This window comes from Falco naumanni, chromosome 8 (genome assembly GCF_017639655.2).
Source record: "Falco naumanni isolate bFalNau1 chromosome 8, bFalNau1.pat, whole genome shotgun sequence".
NCBI lineage: Eukaryota > Metazoa > Chordata > Aves > Falconiformes > Falconidae > Falco > Falco naumanni.
This window is the reverse complement of record NC_054061.1, coordinates 43818545-43840379: the sequence shown is the minus strand read 5'-3', so window position 1 is coordinate 43840379 and position 21835 is coordinate 43818545. Positions and strand designations below refer to the sequence as shown.

The following is a 21835-nucleotide window of genomic DNA, read 5'->3' as shown; positions in this document are numbered from 1 at the left end:
TTTAGGTTGATATTAAAGATGGTAATGTTGCAAGCTGTCTTGGAAACAAAGCAAGGAATCTGTATATTAAAATATTGTATAAATATGATATTTTTGCTTATTTAATATATCAATACATGAATTTCTATATGGATTATAATTTGTCATGAAAACCTGTCTTAAGAACTGAAGAAGTTATATTAATGTCTATCTGATGAAGTTACACAGATTTTTAGATCTATATAGCTGAGCAAATTTGCTCTGTTGTCCATTATACAAATGATAGATAATCAGACTATATAGATTTACATAGGTGTTAAAGGAAGCAATCGGCAAAAAAATTTCTGTAGAGTATAATTGGTTTAAATGAGACTATCAACCTTGTAAAGTACAGTATAGCCTAGAGAATTCACATATCTGCATTCCAGTGGGATTTGGTAGTGTTGTATTGTGTATGATTACAAAGGGAATTATGAGTCCAGGTTCTTGTATGCATTAAACCAATTTCCCATGAATATAGCTGTTCTTTACAAGTGCTTTATAGACGAGCACTGGTGTGTCACATTCTTAGGAGGAAAAAAAAAAAAAAAGAATAAGTCCAAGTATTTCACAGGCAGAGCTAGCTATATATCTTCAGGCAATTATTTGCTAAAATGTGATTTTTGTGCTGAGACAAACAGTATCTAAGTTTATGTCAAATCTGAGAAATAGCTCCAGCTGCCAGAGGGAAGTATGGAGATAATTTTTGAGATATGCAATGATGGGTTTTCTTGTTAAAATTTTTTCTGCAAAATTTGTATAAATGTATTAAGCAGCCAGTGATGAAAACAAAACCAAAACTAACCAAAACAAACCAAACCCCCCCCCCCCCCTTTGATCTATTTTAAAAGAGGAAATGGGTTACTGTTATTTTCTGTGCAGCAGCAGCCCAGTTCGCTATCAAATGGTAACGTGTGCCTATGGAGGGAAGAGGCTAGAATTGTTCTCCAAAGGCAAAAGCACTAGAAATAGGGGAATTGGTGTTCAGGATGTTCTCTCCCCTACTGCCTAGCAGATGAGAAATGGAAGTTGCTGACTCACGCTCCACAGCTCTCCAATGCATTTTCTCAGATTATCTGACTAGATGCCCTTTGTTAATAAGATTTAAGCCTAGGCTACAAGTTTACCTAGAAAGGAATATGTCTATTCCTTTAGAGATAAAACAAGAAAAGGAAGTACTGCAGTTATTTTTAATAATAAAAATCAGTAATTGCTGCTGTGATGCTGTACTTTGCTTGTGGATCGTGCCCAATAGGCATTAGAACCCATCTCAGGCATGCTGGAGAGCCCTCAGACTTTTGTCCTGCTGGTTCCCTTTCCCAGAGATTTGAAAAAGCTGCTCAGAGCAGTTGTGTGAATGTATTTGTCCTCTAGGCCAGCAGTGAGTGGTCCTGCCTTATTTACTTCTTCCTCCTCAGAATTTGCTTGCACATGCATTATGATTGCACAGTGCTGAAACTTTTAATGTTACAACAATTACAATAACTGATTACCTCACTCCTAGTGAGGGAATGAATTTACAGGTAAGTGGGTGCAAAACATCACAGGTAACATTCAACTGTGCTTACTTAGCACCAGAGAACTTTTGGGTAGGAGAGGGAAAGCATATCACAATGCCATTTTCTTGATCAGAAACAACTCTGAATTACATTATATGTTTTCACAGTTGAACACCCTTTCCTTATTGCTGTAAGAGATAATATAATTTACGGAATTTCTTTGAACCCTGAGGAGAAGACGAATGATGCTATGGTTCCAATAGCAGGAGTTCAGAATGGTGTTGATGTTGACTTTGATGACTCTGAACAGATGATTTATTGGGTTGAAAATCCGGTAAGTTAGTATTTGTGTTCAAAATGTGCACTAAAATAAGACGATTTATTTTAAAATAATGGTTTTGACACAAATATATTATCATTGCAGGTAAGAGTTTTGATAAATAGAATGGAATGGAATGAAATTTTTCTGTGGTTTGTGTTTTTTTTGGGTTTTTTTGGGGGGTTCTGCCCCACCCCAAAGATAAGATAAAGAAGCTTCATCTCTTTTGTGAATTTGAATTAGTTTTAATCTTTGTCAGCTGAAATATTTGATTAATGCTATTTCTGGAGTCGGAGTATGAACAATAAATATTGGAAAGCATTGACAGAACCATACTCTCAGCCCCACTTTGCTATAGTTGACTCTTTTTCCTCTCTTGATTTAGAACTTAATTCTGCAAACACAGCCAGGACACTTCTCCATGGGAGCAGTACATTGGACACAGTGACACTAAACATTAGAATGAAAATACATAAATCTAGTCTGAGCACTTAATGAAGTAATGTAGTAGAGAGGCATCTTTTTCTTTAAATAGAAGAAAATGGTTGCAAAGTCACAAAAATTTCCAGGTAGCGCATATGAGACTTACAGATCTAAAAAATAGTTTGAACTATTTTTGAATAGTTGATTATAATTGTTTGACTAACCAACTTTAATGCTTGTCATGAAATAGGAAACAATATGTGTTCCCTAAGATGAATTTGCCACAAAGAATTCCCAATCTTTACAGAATGGACACTTAAAAAAAAAATAAAAATATCAGTGTCAGTCTAGGAGATGGATGTGGTAGGAAACTGCTGATACAGCAATATGTATTCACTCTTGGAAACTCAAAAGCAGTTCTTACTTGAAGAAGAGCAGTGCTTAGGTGTCCTGGAGAAGTATTGTGGTAGATAAGGAGATTTCCGTAGTTATGTTTTACAGAAACGGTTCACACTAACTTGTCACCTTTCATCCACACAAGATTGATTTTTTTTTTCCTGCCAACCAGTTTGCCTTATATTTTGCAGTTTTGAAGTAAAACTAAGTTTAAAAAACACGTGTTTCAAAGCCTTTTCTATGTTGCTCATAAAGTAATTAAAATAATTATTTATTCTTTTAAAATTAGAAAGTTTTGTTCCTGTGAAGTATTTAAATAGACCTATTTAAGCAAACCTTTGCGCAAGGAACTAGATAAATATTCAGGAATCTATTTGGTCCTCTGTGCAGTCTGAAAAAAATGTTGACAGATCTCAGCCAGCAGATACAGTTGGCATTTACGAGAGGTTGAACAGTCCTGTAGGAGATCATAGGCTGATATATCCATTAACAGACCTGGCAAATGTCAGGTGCCTGTGCAGGCTGAGTCTGGGTAAGTGCTGTATTTTAGTTAGTTCTTGAGCTCCAACCTGACAAATGTGTGACTATGGGCTGTGCCCCCTATCTGTACCCCTGACCTGCAGGCCTTGGGCTGCTGTTGCTCCCAAACACAGCTGAGACACCTGTGTCAGTCATGGCTCGCTCTTTGAAAAAAAGGTATTTCTCTAGTTTCTAATGATAGAACATACTTGCCTACTTTCTTCATTGTAGCGCTTGTCCATTACTGCTCTTCCTTAACACCCTGTTTTGCCTCCATCCGTTGCATGTTTGGGTTTCCTGGGGTTTGTCTACACTTGTGTGGTCCATAGTAATTTCACTGCCAGTGTTGGCAACAGGTGGAGCTGTAGGTAGAGCTCAAGTTGAACATTCATCAACCTGTGCATCTTGTCTGAAGCAAACTCAGGAAACTCAGGTAAATGTCAGAGTCCTCCCTACTCTACTTGAAAAACGCTTCTGAAGTATTTTTATCTTCAGCTGTCATGACTGTAGGTTATTGATTATAAATGTAAATGATAGGTAGGAGAATTCGTAACTGTACCTAAAGTACCTATTATACTGGACGCTGTTGTAAATATTCAATGTCCATAAGCATCTCCAAGTAGGGTTTATACAGCATCAGAAGTTATCCTACTTTTTTCTGTAGGCCTAGGGATTCAAGGACAGGTTAATTTGCATATAACACTACATTGTTAGGATTCAGCAAACAGCACTCTACCGATGTCTAAGAAATTATTCTACCTTTTTAAGCCAGCAGTGAATTTGACCTGGAGTTCCTGATCAGATTTTTGCCATCTAATACTTTGATTCCTTTCTGAACACAATTTTCAATTATGTGCTGAGATATTTAGACATTATACTGATACCATGTTAATGAAGCAATTAAGAATATGAATAGACCAAATGATCGCTGGGTGCTTGTGCTAAAGTTTCTGCTCTAAGATGGCAATGCAACTTGTTCCCCATTCTTTACTGGTCTGCTCTCTCTCTGCCTCTGCCTCCTCCCTTTTTGAACTGGGCTAGTGTTAGCTGCACAGCTTCTGTCTTGAAGTGATGCAAAGTTCAGGCTCTAACAGTGTGTTGTATGTTCTGTCCCTCTGAGCTGGCAGAGCCCTTCTGTTTTTCCAGCAAAGTGTCAGACCTACTACGTGTATTGCCTCAATGAAGAACTGGGATGATGAGTCCCAGTGCTACCCTGTCTGGGAACCTGCACCGTGGAGTGAGATCTTCCCTAGGGTGCATCAGTGGTGGAGGAAGTAATTAATGAGGAAAGCGAAACAGATTTCAACAATCACTTACAGCTCCCCTAACCTTACTGATCTCTTCTCCAAAAGGCTTAATAATTTGCAATAGCTGCTGGTATTTCAATTCTGCATTAATACAACTTGTGAAAGATCCACGTGATAATATGTAGGACTTCTGCAGAACTCCTATAAAACTGACAACCTGAAGAAACCTCAGGAAAGCAGCTATAGTAACCACTTCAGACCTCTGTCTGTCTTGTCTCTCTGTTTGGTGCTTGTTTATATCGTGCTTTAGCATTGCACATAGTAGCTAATACCATAGAATCTGCAAATCAGAAGTTATCATTTCAAGGGTTACCCTTATGAAGAAACCTGTAAAGATAATCTCATTCTTAATTCTTGCTATTAGAGCATATTAAAAATTTGATTCTTAAATATTTAGGCATGGGGAGAACAGTATTTTCCTTTACTAGATTTCAGTTATATTCAAGATGGTTAACTGAAGTATCCTTATAAAATCTTTTGATGATGAAATACAAATTACAGAAGTGTGACTGTATATCTTAAATATGGACAGTTAAACCTTATAAAATAGAGTAATTTTATTTCTGTTGATCAGGTTTTGGTTGGTGGACAGTAATGCTTCTTCACACTGGATAATTATGATTTGCAATAATACTTTTACTATGTTTATGCATTGAGCATATACAAATACATTTTTCTCTACTGGATTTTCATTTTACTAGGAAAAGATTGTAATATAAAGTAAGTGCTCATGTAGTTGGAATAAAACAGTGTTTTCTGATCTTGACAATTTTTCACTTCTGTTATCTTTTTTCCCCAAGGGTGAAATTCACCGAGTGAGGTCAGATGGAGGCAACAGGACAGTTTTTGCTCCAGCAGCTGTTATCGGTGCTCCTTTTGGTCTGGCGTTGGACTGGATATCTGCAAACCTGTATTACAGTAACCCAGGGACACAGTCAATTGAGGTAATTATTTAAGAGGGACAATTGGAAAGTAAAAGCCTACATTTTTCACTGCTATGCACACAGTTTAGTAATTAGTATTTTTTTTAAGTTAAAAACTGAAATTAGATTTATTTTAAAATGCAAAGAGTCTGTAGAAAAATACTGTACAAAGTTTAAGAGATAAACCTAAATTTGAGCATAGTCAAAATGACTGAAAACAGAATGTTCTGGGAACTTGATTTGTGCATAGATCTTCCCCCTGCGCACCCCTACTTCCTCCCCTCCCCCAAGTCATTAGGCTTCTGGTGTTTGACACACAACTTCACTGATCACTAGAGTTATTACTATTATTACTATTCTCACTTCAAATCAATGGTCCCAATGCAGTGCTTCTGATGGTAAAGGAATGTTGCCATCAAGTGCAGTAAGATCCACTCCCAAATGCTTTGATATCATATTATGTAGCTTTCTGGAGACTAGCAGTCTGATGGAATGTGAAGAAAAATTGCCGTTTAGTGTGGCAAAATAAGAGGATAAGAGATATATAATACAGTAATGACTGAATAAGCCCAGTCATTAATGTCCTTGTCCCAGAATATTAATACATACTATTAAATTAAAAATAAGCTAATTAAAACAAATGAATTTGAATACTTTCTAAATCATCATTTTATCAACTCATTTGGCCTGTAATACTTTCAAGATATTATGGAAGCTGAAAGATTAACTATTTTTATACCTAGGTTGCTTACTTGTTAACAGGCAGGTTCTAAGCTGCAAGCAGCTCATTCAAGGAGTAGTTGTTAAGAGAAGGGAGATGGTTAGAGCACAGAACAATGTGCTTTTTCTTCATAGTATTTGAGTCTTCTGCAATTTCAACTCCCTGTGGATTTAAGCTTCTTTCCTTTAATTTGAAAATCTATTGTAAGTTCTCTCTCATGTGCTCTGATAAATTCAATGTTTTCATAGGTCCTGAAGCTGCATGGTGACGTAATGTACAGGAAAACACTGATTACCAATGATGGCACCTCTCTGGGAGCTGGCACACCAATTGGTTTGACAGTTGATCCAGCAAGAGGGTAAATTTCCAAAATCGCTCTTGTCTTTGCATGAGTATATTCTCCACGTTTTTCTTCAATTTTTACCGTCTTCAGCTTTCATCCTGCATTTGACATAGTGGTGGTTTTTTTTTTTTTCATATTTGTGCAGAATTTATTTACTCTTTTTAAACCCTAGAAAATATTTGAATAACCTCATAAATTGTTGCATAGATGTTAGTTCTCCTTAATTTACCATATACTTGTATGGTAAAATCGTTTTAATTAAAAAGGATCTCAGAATGTTATGATGGTGAAAAAAATCTCTGAAAAATGAGAACTCAGAGTAGAGAGAACTCTAAAGTCTTTCTTTATAATATCTTGTGATATCTGTCTTGAGGCCTAGCTATAGTAGAAGAGTGGGAAGAGTGTCACATGTTAAATTGCATAGCACTAAATACGATTTTACTGCTTTCTCCCAAAAAGACATGTAATTTGCTTTTTTCCCGAGTACTCAAAATTGCAATATGATGCTTTTTTTTTGGTTTGTTTTTAAATCTGTGTTCCATAGGACCATATCAGTAATGAGAGAGTTCTGCTAGTGACTTGGCAGGCTTTCATATGAATTGATGTCTAACTTTTTGTTGCTGGTTGGGAGTCTGGCAGCCATGTGCCCTAGGTGTTCTTCAGCAGCTGAGGCCAGGACAGTGCACATATTCCCTAGAGCCAGATAATGGAATTCTGTTTTGTATAGATTTTTTGAACTTGTATTTTAAATTCTAAATTGGAACCAAACTCACTGCTGAAACCTCGCAGCCATCTGTGAAACAGAATTATTATTCTCCTGCTTTCTTCTTGGAGTCCTAATACTACTGAGTTTACTTGCTGATGGTATTGTGGGGTGATACAGGGGAGGTTATGGGTTTCTAAAAATTATTTAATAGGCGTTGTTCTCTTTTTCAAGAGGAAAGCATTTTAATCTTTTTTTCAAACAACATCTCTTTTTCATTGTGGCCTGGTTCACAGTGATCTCTGTTCAGCATATGCTGAAGTACTTGGCTGATGAAGGAGGTAGACTTAAGTATACGCTCAAGTACTCTGGTCCATTGATCTCTGTTACGAGCTTTGCTAACAGATGTGATAATGTGTGTTACAGGAAGCTGTACTGGACAGACCAGGGAACTGACAGTGGAGTCCCAGCAAAGATTGCCAGTGCAAACATGGATGGATCAGGCATACAAACCCTCTTCACTGGCAACCTTGACCATGTAGAGTTCATTACCATTGACATTAAGGAACAAAGGTTGTACTGGGCTGTCACAAGCACAGGAGTGGTAGGAGATTTTTTTTTAATAATTGCTTTTTTACCTGTTCACCTATCTTTGCATCTGTGACTCTCATGAGTTATTCAGTTACTTTAGTTTATTCATGTAACTAGGAGTTGTAGGACTGAGGAAAATCTGAATAAAAGTTGTTACTAATTGCCATTTAAAATGTATGACAAATTTGAATGAAAAACCAGAAATCATTATTGGTATCCTGCTGACTTTTCTTCCTGTCTTGTACATAAAGATCATGCATGAAGAGATTTTAGTAGCATAAGTTGGATTTTAATTTTGTGTTGTAACATTGAAATTTTATTATAAGAAATGTAATATTAGGCTTTAAACTGATTTCTTAGATTGAGAAAGGCAATGTGGATGGTACAAATCGTGTGACTCTGGTGGTTCATCTTTCTCATCCATGGGGAATTGCTGTGTATGATACCTTTCTGTACTATACTGATCGAGATTATGAAGTTATTGAACGAGTTGACAAGTCCACTGGAGCAAACAAAGTAGTACTGAGAGATAATGTCCCAAGACTGAAGTGCCTACGTGTGTATTACAGAGACAGTGAGTATTTGCTAAAGACTTATTTCAGGATACCCAACTTGTGAAAACTTGAACTTCCCTCAGAGACAGAATGCATGTTTTTTCAGAGGAAATGGTTTGATTAAATTTTTAGGAAAAGTGTCAGAAGCGTTTTATCTGGTTTTTGTAGAGATGTTCCACCATCCACTTAAGGCATCTATTGGTAGGCGTACTTTTACTAAAATATTATCAATGTAATATTGACTAAATAATGAAGTTTGTTACTTTGGCTTCAAATTTATACATCAATTCTTGGTCTGATTCTTAGTCCCATTGATCTTGGATGACAAGAAACCAGCAAATCCATTGCTAATGCTTATGTGCTAAAATATACAGTGATTAAGATCTTTATTTTTGTCAGCAGATTGTTAGTATCATGCAAGTACATGAATTTGGTGATGTATCCATGTGAGTTTGTGATGATACAGTTCAGATTTTTATGTCTTTCCATGTGTGTCTTTCACAGATTCTGCTGGTTCCTCAAATGGCTGCAATAACAATATTGGAGTTTGCCAGCAGCTTTGCCTGCCTGTACCTGGTGGATTATTCTCCTGTGCCTGTGCTACTGGCTTTCAGCTAAATCCTGATAACAGAACCTGTTCCCCGTACAGTTCATTTGTAATTGTTTCTATGCTTTCTGCAATTAAAGGATTTAGTTTAGAGACATCTGATCACTCTGAAGCCATGGTACCACTGGCAGGAAGAGGTATGTGAATATTATAATAGGAAAAAGTCTTAGATGCCTAATAATTTGTTGGCATTTCTTGCTGGCATAGCACATGTTTTAAATAAGTTAGTTTATGTAAAAGATAATTAATTATTACTTTTCAAAATATTTCAGGGCGAAATGCACTTCACGTGGACGTTCACATGCCTTCTGGTTTCATTTACTGGTGTGACTTCAGTAGCACAATTTCTTCTCAGAATGCAATACGTAAAATTAAACCTGATGGTTCTTATTTTAGAAATGTTGTTACAAATGGAATAGGACGAAATGGGATCCGTGGCATTGCAATTGACTGGGTAGCAGGTAAGCATAGCTGAATTTAGGAGAATGTTATTCTTTATAGATTGTAAAATTTTTAGACTAATGTAAATGGATCCTAATGTAACTATTTTGAATGGAAGTCCTATGATTCTGACTTGTGTGTCTATGGACTGATTTTAGAAGAGGTAGTAATGAATGGCTCTTATGTTCATATATATGTGTAAAAATGAAAGTTTATCAGGGCAGAGTATAGAACCTTTTCTCTTGTGATGCTTTAGTATTTGTCTTAGGTCTCTCTTGTCCATGCATTCATCAGTAGCTGTTATCCAGTGTACTACTATGCTTTACGACCACAGTAAAAAACATGTATCAGAGAAAAGTGCACACAAGTTGTCTGCTGACATTGTTAATAAGAGTGAAGGACCTTTCATCTACGCTCAGATTGCTGTGTACAAATCCTATAAATTATAATGAAAAGTAAAAAAGCAAAAGGTGTACTTTGTCTTTGAACTTTAATTTCCCTACTTGCACTTCCTGTTCCTATTTAAACATGTTAGAGATCAATTCAAATATTAACGCTTCAGAAAGTGTTCATCAACTCTAACTAGCTGACTATTGCCGTTAATACCTTTATTTTATACATATACATACTATATTTATGTTTTGCAATAGTTCTGTTGATTGTTAGGCTTGTTGGGAGGACTTTTAGAAGAATCATCTGCTGTATACACTTAATTTACAGATCTTGTTTACAGATCTGTGACATAACATGGATTTCATAGTTGTGTGTTGTAAAACATGAAGAGTAAGATTATGCAAGGGCAAGCCAATAAAAAAAGTCTATACCTAAAGAACAACTGTAGTTAACGGACTTTTGATCTTATACCAGTGACTTTCCCCATGGTAATCAATGAGGATTTAGAAATCAATTGACTATTGTCAGTTTGGGTGTCTTCTTTCTAATTCCTCAAAGTGTAGGCAAGTACCTTATGCTTCCAACTACTAAGATGTTTATTATGGATATTAATTTTATGGTTTAGTAGTTTATCAGCTTATGTTTCTCAGGTGTTGATGTATGTATGATGATATATATTAACTTTCTGTTTTGTTTTTCTGCTTTTTTTTTATTACTATTCTTTAAATACAGGAAATCTGTATTTTACAAATGCGTTCCTGACAGAGACTTTTATAGAAGTTTTGCGTTTAAACACAACTTATCGCCGTGTTCTGCTTAAAACTACCATAGATATGCCAAGGCACATAGTAGTCGACCCAAAAAACAGGTACCTGTTCTGGGCAGATTATGGGCAAAATCCCAAGATCGAACGTGCACTTCTTGACTGCACCAACAGAACAGTTCTTGTGTCTGAGGGCATTGTCACACCTCGTGGGCTGGCCATAGATCACAGCAATGGATACATTTACTGGGTGGATGATTCCTTAGATATGATTGCAAGAATTCAGCCTGATGGTGGTGATGTTGAAATTGTGCGTTATGGCAGTCGCTATCCAACGCCATATGGTATCACTGTCTTTGGAAATTCTATCATCTGGGTGGATCGGAACCTGAAAAAAGTCTTCCAGGCCAGCAAGGAGCCAGGGAATACTGATCAGCCAACAGTAATACGAGACAACATTAATTGGCTAAGGGATGTTACCATTTACAACAGTCATTTCCAGTCACGTTCACCCCTTGATGTCAACAACAATCCTTGTTTGGACAACAACGGAGGCTGTTCTCATCTGTGTTTTGCCCTGCCTGACATGCAGATGCCCAAATGTGGTTGTGCCTTTGGAACACTAGGCAGTGATGGCAAGAGTTGTTCCATTTCAACTGATGATTACCTGATTTTTGCTCTTGAGAATGCCCTCAGAAGTATCCATCTAGATCCTGAAAATCACAGCCCTCCCTTCCGCACAGTCAATGTGTTAAGAACTGCAGTGGCCCTGGATTTTGACAGCATAAACAACAGAATATATTTTACGCAAAGTTATCCTTCAGGGACAGGAAGAATAAGTTACGTTAGTATTTACTCAGGAATTGGCTCTCCAACAGTAGTTGCATCTGGTAAGTGCACTGAAATGTTATACAAAGTAATTGGATATTGAAGAAAAAATGGACTGCAGCACTTGGCACTAGCTCAACAGGTATTTTTATGCTAATGGTAAAGGTAGAATATTTAGTTAAGATATCTGGCAAAATGCTCCTTTGGACTCTTGATCACAATGAAATGGAAATATAAATCTGGTTAAATATTGTTATATGTAATAGAATTATATATAGTAAATAAATATTATGGAGTGAGGAATGATTCCTGCTACTTGGAGAATAGCAAACAGAACTTAGGCCTATGTAAGGAAAAAGTCTTTGTAACCCTACAGCATACATAGGACTGCCGTGAGTCCTAAGTATTTTAAATGGATGAATTTGCATTGATACCAGTGGCATTTCAAAGACATCTTTGCTGTTGCCATGTTACAATAAATGAAGAGTATTGCAATATCTCAGGAGACCATACTGAACTTGTGTATGTTTGCTTGCATGTGTCTAAGACCTGGGGACTCCAGATGGCATAGCCTTTGACTGGATCAACAACAGAGTTTACTACAGTGACTACCTCAATCAGACTATCAGCTCAATGGCTGTGGATGGATCTAACCGTACAGTGATTGCCCGGGTTCCACGACCCAGAGCCGTTGTATTAGATCCCTGCAGAGGGTATGTGTTGTACTTTGTATACTTTATTTTGACTGCAGATGAAACTACAATTTAGACTTTGATAAAGACTGCCAGATATTTCCTGTTCTGAGCCCTAAGTTCCAGCTGCGTGTAACCATCCTAGATCTTACTTTTTAGGTTTGACTTTTCTGAGCTGATCTCAGCCTCAGAGCACTGAATTTTCTTCTGAGATTTTTAGAACATTTATGAATGTGTAGTGCATGAGGCTCTGCTTAGTGAGGGTGGGAACCAGGTACTGGGTGTAAATGAGAGTGATGGTCAAAGAGGTGTTTGTCTAGCAACTAACCATCTTCCATTTGGTATGTAAGGCAGAAAATCAAAGGGTTAATTTTGAAAGCAAGGTTTCTTCAGGAATATCATATTGTGATAATCAGGTGACACTGCCAAGAGATCTCTCTATTTAAAGTATCATATAATCTTTCCCTTTTTCTGTTATATTTCCTGAGTGCCTCAGAAGAATTCTTGTTTCAGTATCAAAACATTCCCTGAGAGTCGGGAGGCATTGCTGTATTATACTGTATTTCTAATTTCATTACTAATTATACTGTATTTCAAATGAAGGAAGATAAGAAAGAGATTAAATGACTTTACTGGATTCTCACAGGAGCTGGAGAAAACATTTCTAAAGTTCACTCCACTGAATCCCAGTGATCCCTGCTAGAAGATTCCCATGTCAATATGGGCCAAAATAGAGGAAGAAGTTCTTTTCTCCTAGTTTTGCACTGCACATTTCAGTGGAAACACCCTGGAGCAGATAAAAGCTTTGTAAGCTTTATTTGCTGAAAATATAACCCTGCAATCATATTATTGACAGGTATATGTACTGGACTGACTGGAGTTCAAATGCAAAGATAGAACGAGCTACGCTTGGAGGAAACTTCAGAACACCTATTGTGAGCACCAATTTGGTATGGCCAAATGGGCTTACCCTGGACTATGAAGAACAGCAGCTATACTGGGCTGATGCAAATCTGTATGTTTTGGTAACACATTGGTTTACATTTGCTTTATTTTTAATAGATGTAGTATTTAATTTTCCTCATCTTTTTTAAACTGTTTTTCAGCATTTCAATGGAATTTGGTACTTGGTGTTATAGAATGTTAAGAGTTACTTATTAGCAATACGATGTCAGGTCTTGATAATGATGTTGAACTACTGTGTAATAAGAAGTTTTGTTATGCCACGGTGTAGACTTAGTCCACTGCTTTATGGCATTTGTACCCACTGGCAGTTTGTTCATCTTATGTGCAACTCAGGACTTATATAATCATTTCCTCTAACAAATACAATCCCAGTGCACAATTTACATCATTCCTTGCTCATGGTTAATGCCTGTCATCTGTGGAATTTGGCATGATTTTCTTACTGTTGCCTACCAGGTACAACTCTACCCAGCATTTCTGCTGTCAGCAGACATTTTTTAAAAAATAATTTAGTCTGTATCAATTCAAATTCACCTGTGGTCTGAGAGAAATCACTGCAGCAATCAGAACATTCTCATCTGCTTCCTTCAGCTTGGCAGTTCTTTTGCAGGCTTCTCCTTTGCTATGACAAGAAGTTGTGTCTGTAATGTAGTAACTGTTATGGTCTGTGCCTCTATTGATTGTTCTGGGAGGAAGGCATTCCAATTTGGCTTCATCTGCATACAGGAGGGCAGGGCACCTGTAATAGGACCCTTTATTTTTTCAGGGGAATGCAGGGTGTTAGATAAGACATCCTCTTTTCTTTTTCAGACTCTAGATAATGGAGGTAGGGGAGCATATGCTTAAACAGTATGAAGTTTTCTTTATTCTGACTTTCATGGGGAGGGCCTTTACTCCTTCAGAGGGACAGATACCAGCATGAGGTGAAAATGAAGACCAGACATTCAAAAATAGCAGTGCACCTTAGCTCTGAATGCACCAAGGCAACACAAGGGTGAGCCATATATTCTACATTTTTACTCTTGCTTAGTCTCCTCTTGTTTATGCTAGCCTCCCAAAGGTGCTACCCCTCTTTCTCTAAAATAGCATTTCTATTCTTTTATTCTAGACCCTCCTGTTGCCTTGTACATATTATTGTACATATTGTGATACCATTGGACACACATGCAAGTCTTGAGATAAATCTCAAATGGATAGAATCTATGTGCTAGTTGTACAGTCTTCCTTTCCCCTATCTTCACAGTTGCTGCATGCAACATAGTAAGAATCCCTCACCAGACAGCATGCTGACACTTGGGAACTATGTATAGGGCTCTCCCTAAAAAGTTCCCTGTGGCATGAAAGGGGGAAATTGCTTGAGCCTTTATTACAGGAGAGTTGCATTTGAACATCTCTTCTTTTGTAGACATCTAACTTCATAGAAAAGTGCCTTCCTGCACTTTTCCCACAGCTGTCCTTTCACTTTAAAGCTTTTGCCTTATAAAGTGGCTGCCTATTATTTTTTCCTGTAATAATTAATACAATTATTTTCTTTTTCCCCCTTCTTATATGAAATGCAGCTTTTTCCTTCCTACTAGTGATGACAAAGGAGGCAAGCTATTTGTCTTCCTGAGAAATTACTTATCAGGTTTTTTTTTCCTCATTGGCTGTTTCCATTCTTATTCAGCCCACACTGGTACTCTAGTAAATGCCTTAATTACAATTGGTAATAATTGAATGTTGTCTCTAGCAGAGACTTAAACATACAGTTGCTTTTAGGTTAGTTGAAATATATTGAAGTGATTTTTTTACTCCTAATGCTAAGTTGTTGGAGTGTTTCTGTGAGAACTCTTTTGGTGGCTTGAACCAAAGGGTGGAGCTTCCTCTTGGAGTCTTCAGCAATGACATCTGGCCCTTCTGACTTCACAGACAAGAGGTATTGGCCACGCAGTTATGAACAGGGAGAGAAGCTGCTAGCAGGAAGAACGTCACTGGGTATGATGTCGTTAGTCCCACAGCTTCTTCATCCTTACCATCCATAGAGTCATTCTGGGAATCTTAATAGCTCCTTTTCAGAAGCTTGTGCATGAAGGGTGCCACAGCCTCTTAGATAATTATTCTGTTGCACTGACATTGATTAAACACTACTCCAATCCTTAGGCATTATGCCTTTATACGTAAGTATACACCCTCTTCTACCTCTGTCTGCTAGAGATGAGTATTAAGAGCCGTGCAGTTGAATGATGCCATACTTGATGAAACAGAGACAACCTGAAGTATGTTTTCTGTCAGTAAGCGGTTGGCAGCCTTGCCATGTGAACATCACAGTGTGACTGAATGGCAAGATGATGGGAGCTGGAGGAAAGGAACAGTTTTTATCCATGCTCGTTCTTATTCTGCTGTCTTCAACTTGCTGACAATACCTCATCGCGTTTTCAGTATTTGCTTATATATTAACGTTTCTCTGTCAAGATTTTCTCTTCCTTTGAATAACCCCTTCTATTACTCATTAATCGTTCTCTTGTTATCCTAATTGCAAATAACTTTTGAACATCCTCCATTTTCTCTTTTCTCGTGCTTTACTCTTGTGTGGTCTGCCTACCTCAGACAGGAATCTGTGTGATAGAAGGAACCTCTAACATTCATCATCATCTTATAAACAATGCTTAGAAATAATGTCCTTGCATGAATAGTGCATATTGAGTCTCCTGGCATCAGCATGTCTTCTGCTTCTCCATTGACCTTTGCTGAAGTGGTCTTTAGGGGTGGAAATGGCTGAAGAGGAGAAGCAGTGACACGGTGGTTGTGGGTCAGTAGTGCTATCTGTGCAAGTAAAGAATGGTTCACATAGAGCAGAACATGTCTATCACCAACTTGGAGCTGAACCCTGATTTTTCTGGGGCTCCTTTAAGTTGTTTGTGAGAATTTTGTTTATCATTGCAAATACATACTGTTCCTGAGGTGGAATCAAAACTGGAATATCAACAAGGAAGAAATGTTTATCATATGCTATATATTTGTGGCTGTTAGATGTTATATATGTGGTAGTTGTTATATATTAGAAATGTTTTTCCCTCCTGTATTCTTATGTGAGATATAGCAGAAGATGAATATTTGTACCCTTGCCAATTTGCTTCTGTTTCTTGATTGTGTAAACTTGGATCTGTAGAAGATAAAACTAATTTTATTTCATGGGACTGTTGGTTTTCTACTGCTACAAGAAGTTGTTAACATCCCAACAATTCCAAAAGTGTATTCTCTGACAAAGTTGTGCATTTGTTTTAGCTCTCAGTAGTGTAATTATTTAAACATTTTAATATTCAGCCTGATTACTTCCAGCACATTATTGTGTCAGTGTTGCAGAGCTGCTACTCTGCATCACTATTGAAGCCACAGATTGGAAAATTTGAGATTTTTAACTTATAACAGCACCCTACCTATTGGCGCACATTACAGAAATGGTGGGTGCTAGTTGCTGGACTAATTAGGGCATGGCTGTATACCTAAGTTAAAAGATTTCTTTTAAGAAGTAATAGTCTTTTTATTATTCTAGGCAGAAGATTGAGCGGTGCACTCTCACTGGTACAAATCGGGAGGTAATTGTTAGCACTGCTTTGCATCCGTTTGCGATGACATTGTTTGATCAGCACATATATTGGACAGACTGGAACACAAGAAGCATTTACCGAGCTAATAAGTATGATGGTTCAGATCAGATTGTAATGATCATGAATCTTCCACAAAGACCAATGGATATTCACGTCTGGGCAAAAAGCAAGCAGCAACAGTGTACTAACCCTTGCAACCAGTTCAATGGTGGCTGCAGTCACATCTGTGCACCAGGTAAGCTATTATGCTTGGTGACTGTATTAGAGTTCATAGTAAAACAATTTTAGTCATATGGGGACAGCTGAAATATTTCTTAGTGTTCCTAAATGTTTAATATTTATTTTTTTATAAATGCAATCAAAATAAAAGGTCATGGTATTTTGCCAACACACCTGAGGGGACAGGCTTTTCTAATTTAAACCAAAACATTGTTTTCTGGGTTTGTAACTTTTTTTCCCTCTAGGACGAGACATGAAGTGGGGTCTGCAGCCTATGTGTATCTTGGGAATACGTACTGATATGCTGAACACTGAACAGACATTTCCTACCTAATATTTAAAAAATCTTTGTGGTCAATATTTCTTTACCACATGATATTATGAAGTCTTTCCCTAATGATTTATTTCCAAAATAAACATTTCTACTGCCTCATTTTAAATGTTGGACAATGACTAAGAAGATAGCACAAATTGATTTCTGTCTATACTGTGGGGGGCAGGTGTCCTTTTGAGTCATGGACTGCAGAAACATGCTCTGTATCATCAGCTTCATATTGGGGTGAGACCCGAGTGACATATGTATCCCATCTTTTATCTCTCCTTGTGCAATATGTAAGGAGTTGAAGTGCTCCAACAGGTCACCAATCCAAGCAGCCAGGAAACTAGAATGGCAGTAATACCCCAGAAAGCATACCAGTTACAGAGCTGTTCTATGTGTTGTGGGTTTTTGAAAGTTATGATTCTTGACTTTGAAAAACTCATTTAGTGCCTGCCTTCATTTGTAGCATCTTAAATGCCTTTAACAATCTGTCTTGCCTGAAAACAACTCACACTTCTCTTTGATCTGGAGAAGAACAGTTAGTCTAGTGCAAGGAGTTTAGAAAACCATCTTGATTTTGAGTGATAGAGCCTTAGCTGCTGTACGTCTGGTATTTGAAAGCATCAGGTGTTATCTTCCTGCCAGTCAAAAGCCATTTGAATAGCAAGCAAATATTAAGATACTCCAAGTTCTGATCTCAGTTCCTCTAGGGAACTCTGAAATAACTCCTGTGGGTTTTAATGGATTTGCATGTGTGTAACTGAGACTAAAATATGGCTAAGTCACCACACATCTACCTAAGCAGATAGATCTTGCAGGAGTTGTGAGAATTTCATTGTCTTTTCCAGTGTCACAGCTGTGAATGGTTTCATGGAACTCTATCTAATATGTCAATGTTAAATTTGTTTCATTTTTTGTCTCCTTTTTAAATTTTTTATTTTACCTGTCAAACATAAATTTAGGTCCAGCTGGTGCAGAATGTCAGTGCCCCTCTGAAGGTCGCTGGTATTTAGCTAATAATAACAAGCACTGTATTGTGGATAATGGTACCAGGTGCGATACTGGTTTCTTCACATGTCTTAACGGGCAGTGTATCTCTGAGCGATGGAAATGCGACAATGACAATGATTGTGGTGATGGCAGTGATGAGTTGGAAAGTGTGTGTGGTAAGCATTTAAAATAACTACATGAGAAAGTAATGCATACTCTATCTTGCCTTTACTGTATTCTCTATCACTTTTATGCCTTTATGATCATGGATCTTATGGTTGTAGTTTGGAAATGATCCCTTGCTTGCTCACAGACTTGAGGTCTGAATGGCTGCTGATTTGCTCTAGAATCCAAAAGCATTTTTAGGATTGAGTTTTTATCATGTATAGCCAATTTCTACTTTGTTTAATTCAAATATGTATTTTACTTTTCATGCAGTCCGTTTTGCAGCTGTGTTTGCCCTGGCAGGTAAAAATATTGTGATTTCACTTGTTACTTTGTCAGAGAACTCAGATTACATTTTATCCATGTATATTATTTTATTTTTTTTTATTTGCTGCAGCTTTCCATACTTGTCAGCCAACAGCTTTTACCTGTGGTAATGGGCGATGTGTACCCTATCATTACCGCTGTGATCACTACAATGACTGTGGAGATAACAGTGATGAGGCTGGCTGCTTGTTCCGAACTTGTGACTCCCACACAGAATTTACTTGCAATAATGGAAGGTGTATATCTCTTCAGTATGTCTGCAATGGAGTAAACAACTGTTACGATAATGGCACATCAGATGAGAGAAATTGCCGTAAGTTTATCCCAATCACCTGTTTGAGTCTGACTCTTTAGACCAAAGAAGAGGCAAATGTGTTTGTGTGTGAAGAATTATGATAAAAGCAGCTAAGAGGATAAAACATTTCTTTATTTACAGTACAGATTCTGCTTTATGTTATTGGAAGCAAACAGAATTGTTAAAAGATATTCTGGAGTACCCCAAGATGTTATGTAATAACTATCGCTTTAAATAGTCTGCCTTGATGCAACAAATCCTTATGCAGTGCTTAATGTAACATCTTATGAGCAGTTCCATGGACTTCAAAAAGATTATTTCAGAAGAATTGGTTGCAGGGCTTATATTTTTGCCATATTCGCCTGGAGCTTGATGATGGGTTTTTACTTTGTGTCATGCTATATTAATTATACTAGATTTAATCATCAGGAATGTAAGTTGTGACTGTTATACAAACACAGTTTATATTTATTCTGTTTAAAATTATATGCCTTATAGCTCTCAAAAAGTTATCAGTTATTTTTGCTTTCCTTAAGATATAAACTGTGATTAGTTCAATCTTGACTAATATTGTAGTTACTGAAACTGATCATGCCTTTGCACTAAGATTGCATTCTTCAGTGGAAAATTTCTATCTGGAGTTAGAGAAATCAAAAATTTATTTAGAGAATATTTTTTTACATATTTATATGTACACTGATTTTTATTTATTTTTTGGGGGGAACATATTGCCTGTGACAATTTTCTTATTCTCAGTGAAATCTGAGTATTTGAAATTCATGGTCTATTTGTCACTTGTAGTTAGTCTGGTTCATAAAGTAGCAGCTGGTTGCAAATGCAGGCATTACATTCCATCACCTCCAAGTATTGGCATGTGTTTCTTTGATAGTGATTTTGTCAGGATTTTTGTCAATAAAAGCAATTATCTAATTGTTTCCATGTAGCAGGAGCAGTATGAGTGCACTTTAGCAAGTGAGTGTCATGGGAATTTTTTTAACAATATTCTGCTTGCAATATCTTAAATATCACTGGTATTTCACTTTGCACATTGCTGGAGTTGCACCTTTAGTTGCTTAAATATCTTGCAATGAATAGAGCATAACAGTATGAAAAAAAGCTCTAAAGAACTTTGTCATTCCCCCCCCACCTTAAAGCGGAGCGCACTTGCCAGTCCGGTTTTACAAAATGTCAAAGCACAAATATTTGCATTCCTCGAACATATTTGTGTGATGGTGATAACGACTGTGGAGATATGAGTGATGAGAGCCCTACTCACTGTGGTAAGTTAATAGGCCCTTGGTTACTTTTCTTGTACTTCAGTAATTTATTCCACTGCTCTTTACCTTTGACATAACTCCAACTGTTCTCAAAACATCTACTCCTGTAATACTGAAGATTTATAAGGTAAATGTATTGTATTATTAGCTCTCAACTATCTAAATCATGCCTTTATCTAATAAAAAAAGATCATAATTTTTTCCAGTATCTTTATACATCATTTGAGGGATCATTCCTTTTGCTAATTCTGCTCTGTATCCTTCATGGTTTTACAAGGTAATTGTCCCTTAAGTATTACAGCGAGTTGGCCTTTTCTGGAACTTTAACATTAGAATATTTTTCCTTCTAATCAAATGAAATTGTATACAGTCTCAAATGTAATTAGTTATGCATGCTTTAGCACATGATTCATTGTTCATTGTAGCTTCCAGTTAGTATATAAAAGTGTCTAGTTTTCAAGCAGCCTTAATTACAAACCATCTTATCTTTGCTAGTACAGACATTTGTATTAGGTAGTACTTTTCCCATATAATTTTTTTTGTATCAGTTTATAAACCATAATGGATATTTTTTTTTTAATGTTTCCTCAGCAGATTGTTTTTGCCAACACTAGTTTTCCTGGAGGTACCTGCCTTCAATTAACTATGCTACAAATTTTCTAAAATATGAGTTCAATTTTTCTAGCCAGAATGTGGCTACTTTTATCTAAGGAGCCCTATGTGTCAAAAATACCTGGCTATATATAGAGACATAGCGAGTCTTCTGCTGCTCATGAAAGGTGTGCTTTGTCCCTTCTACTGTTTATGTCCCAGCAGCACTGCTGAATTATTTGAATTGAGAAGTGGTGAAGGAAAAGAAAGAGAGAAAGGGAGAATGGGAGATGAAAGAAGCCCCAAGAGGTTAATGAGCAATGTGTTAATTGCCTTTGATTCCATCATTAAAGGCACATAGAAGAGCAAGTTAAAAGGCCAGAGTGGGTCCTTTTTGGTATCTTGAAAACATCAGAGGGTACAGGAAAGTATCAGTAACTACTGAAGAAATTGTCAAAACCCACTATACATGCCAGGATCAAGGGGCTCAGCCAAAGTGCAGAACGAGTGTTTACAGCATGCTTAGGTGGAACTATTCAGAGTTACCATTTGTTCTTCACTGCCTTTAAGAAAAGGTTCCTACCTACAAGTGAAGAAAAATCAGTGGAAGAACAAGGAAAGCATTATCTACCAGGAGATATTACTTCCTTACTGCACATTTTGATTCTTTGTAGAGCATGGAGTCTGCTACTGCCTGGTTTGGTCACTGGAGAAGTTAGTATATCAGACTCTGGTCATTTTCTTGTGCACAAATCTCCAAGTATAAACATAGAACGCATTTACGGTTGCTGCATGCAATGCAACTCTCAGGGCAAATTCTCTCTACTTATTAGCTGATATGTATACCCAAGGAGAGAATTAAGCCCATTTTTTTGCATACATCAGGCTAGTTTGTTCAATGAACTCTGCAGGTAGGCTGTGAAAAGACATCCTTCCTAGCATAATTTTTTCTCTTTCTTTTTTGGGGTCTGTTATATATTTGCATAACATTGACTCAAAAGCAACTTAAAACAAGTTGGAAAGGTAACAGAAATAAATCATATATGGGTTTTTTCTTGC

The 21835-nt window shown here is 37.0% G+C and overlaps 1 protein-coding gene across 6 annotated transcripts in view; it reads left to right on the top strand.

The window, feature by feature from the left end:
- Positions 1-21835, top strand: part of LRP2 (LDL receptor related protein 2) — a 128222-nt gene that overhangs the window by 65975 nt on the left and 40412 nt on the right. For 3 of the 6 annotated variants that reach the window (XM_040605078.1, XM_040605076.1, XM_040605075.1), the window contains 15 exons: positions 1685-1851; positions 5282-5425; positions 6374-6483; positions 7598-7775; positions 8123-8336; positions 8821-9060; positions 9196-9384; positions 10490-11410; positions 11896-12061; positions 12897-13055; positions 16539-16828; positions 18094-18297; positions 18560-18589; positions 18684-18926; positions 20063-20188. In XM_040605078.1, coding sequence (XP_040461012.1) covers positions 1685-1851; positions 5282-5425; positions 6374-6483; positions 7598-7775; positions 8123-8336; positions 8821-9060; positions 9196-9384; positions 10490-11410; positions 11896-12061; positions 12897-13055; positions 16539-16828; positions 18094-18297; positions 18560-18589; positions 18684-18926; positions 20063-20188 — 3381 coding nt within the window. The remainder of the gene's footprint in view (positions 1-1684; positions 1852-5281; positions 5426-6373; positions 6484-7597; positions 7776-8122; positions 8337-8820; positions 9061-9195; positions 9385-10489; positions 11411-11895; positions 12062-12896; positions 13056-16538; positions 16829-18093; positions 18298-18559; positions 18590-18683; positions 18927-20062; positions 20189-21835) is intronic. The other 3 variants (XM_040605081.1, XM_040605080.1, XM_040605079.1) reach the window with 1 other exon arrangement.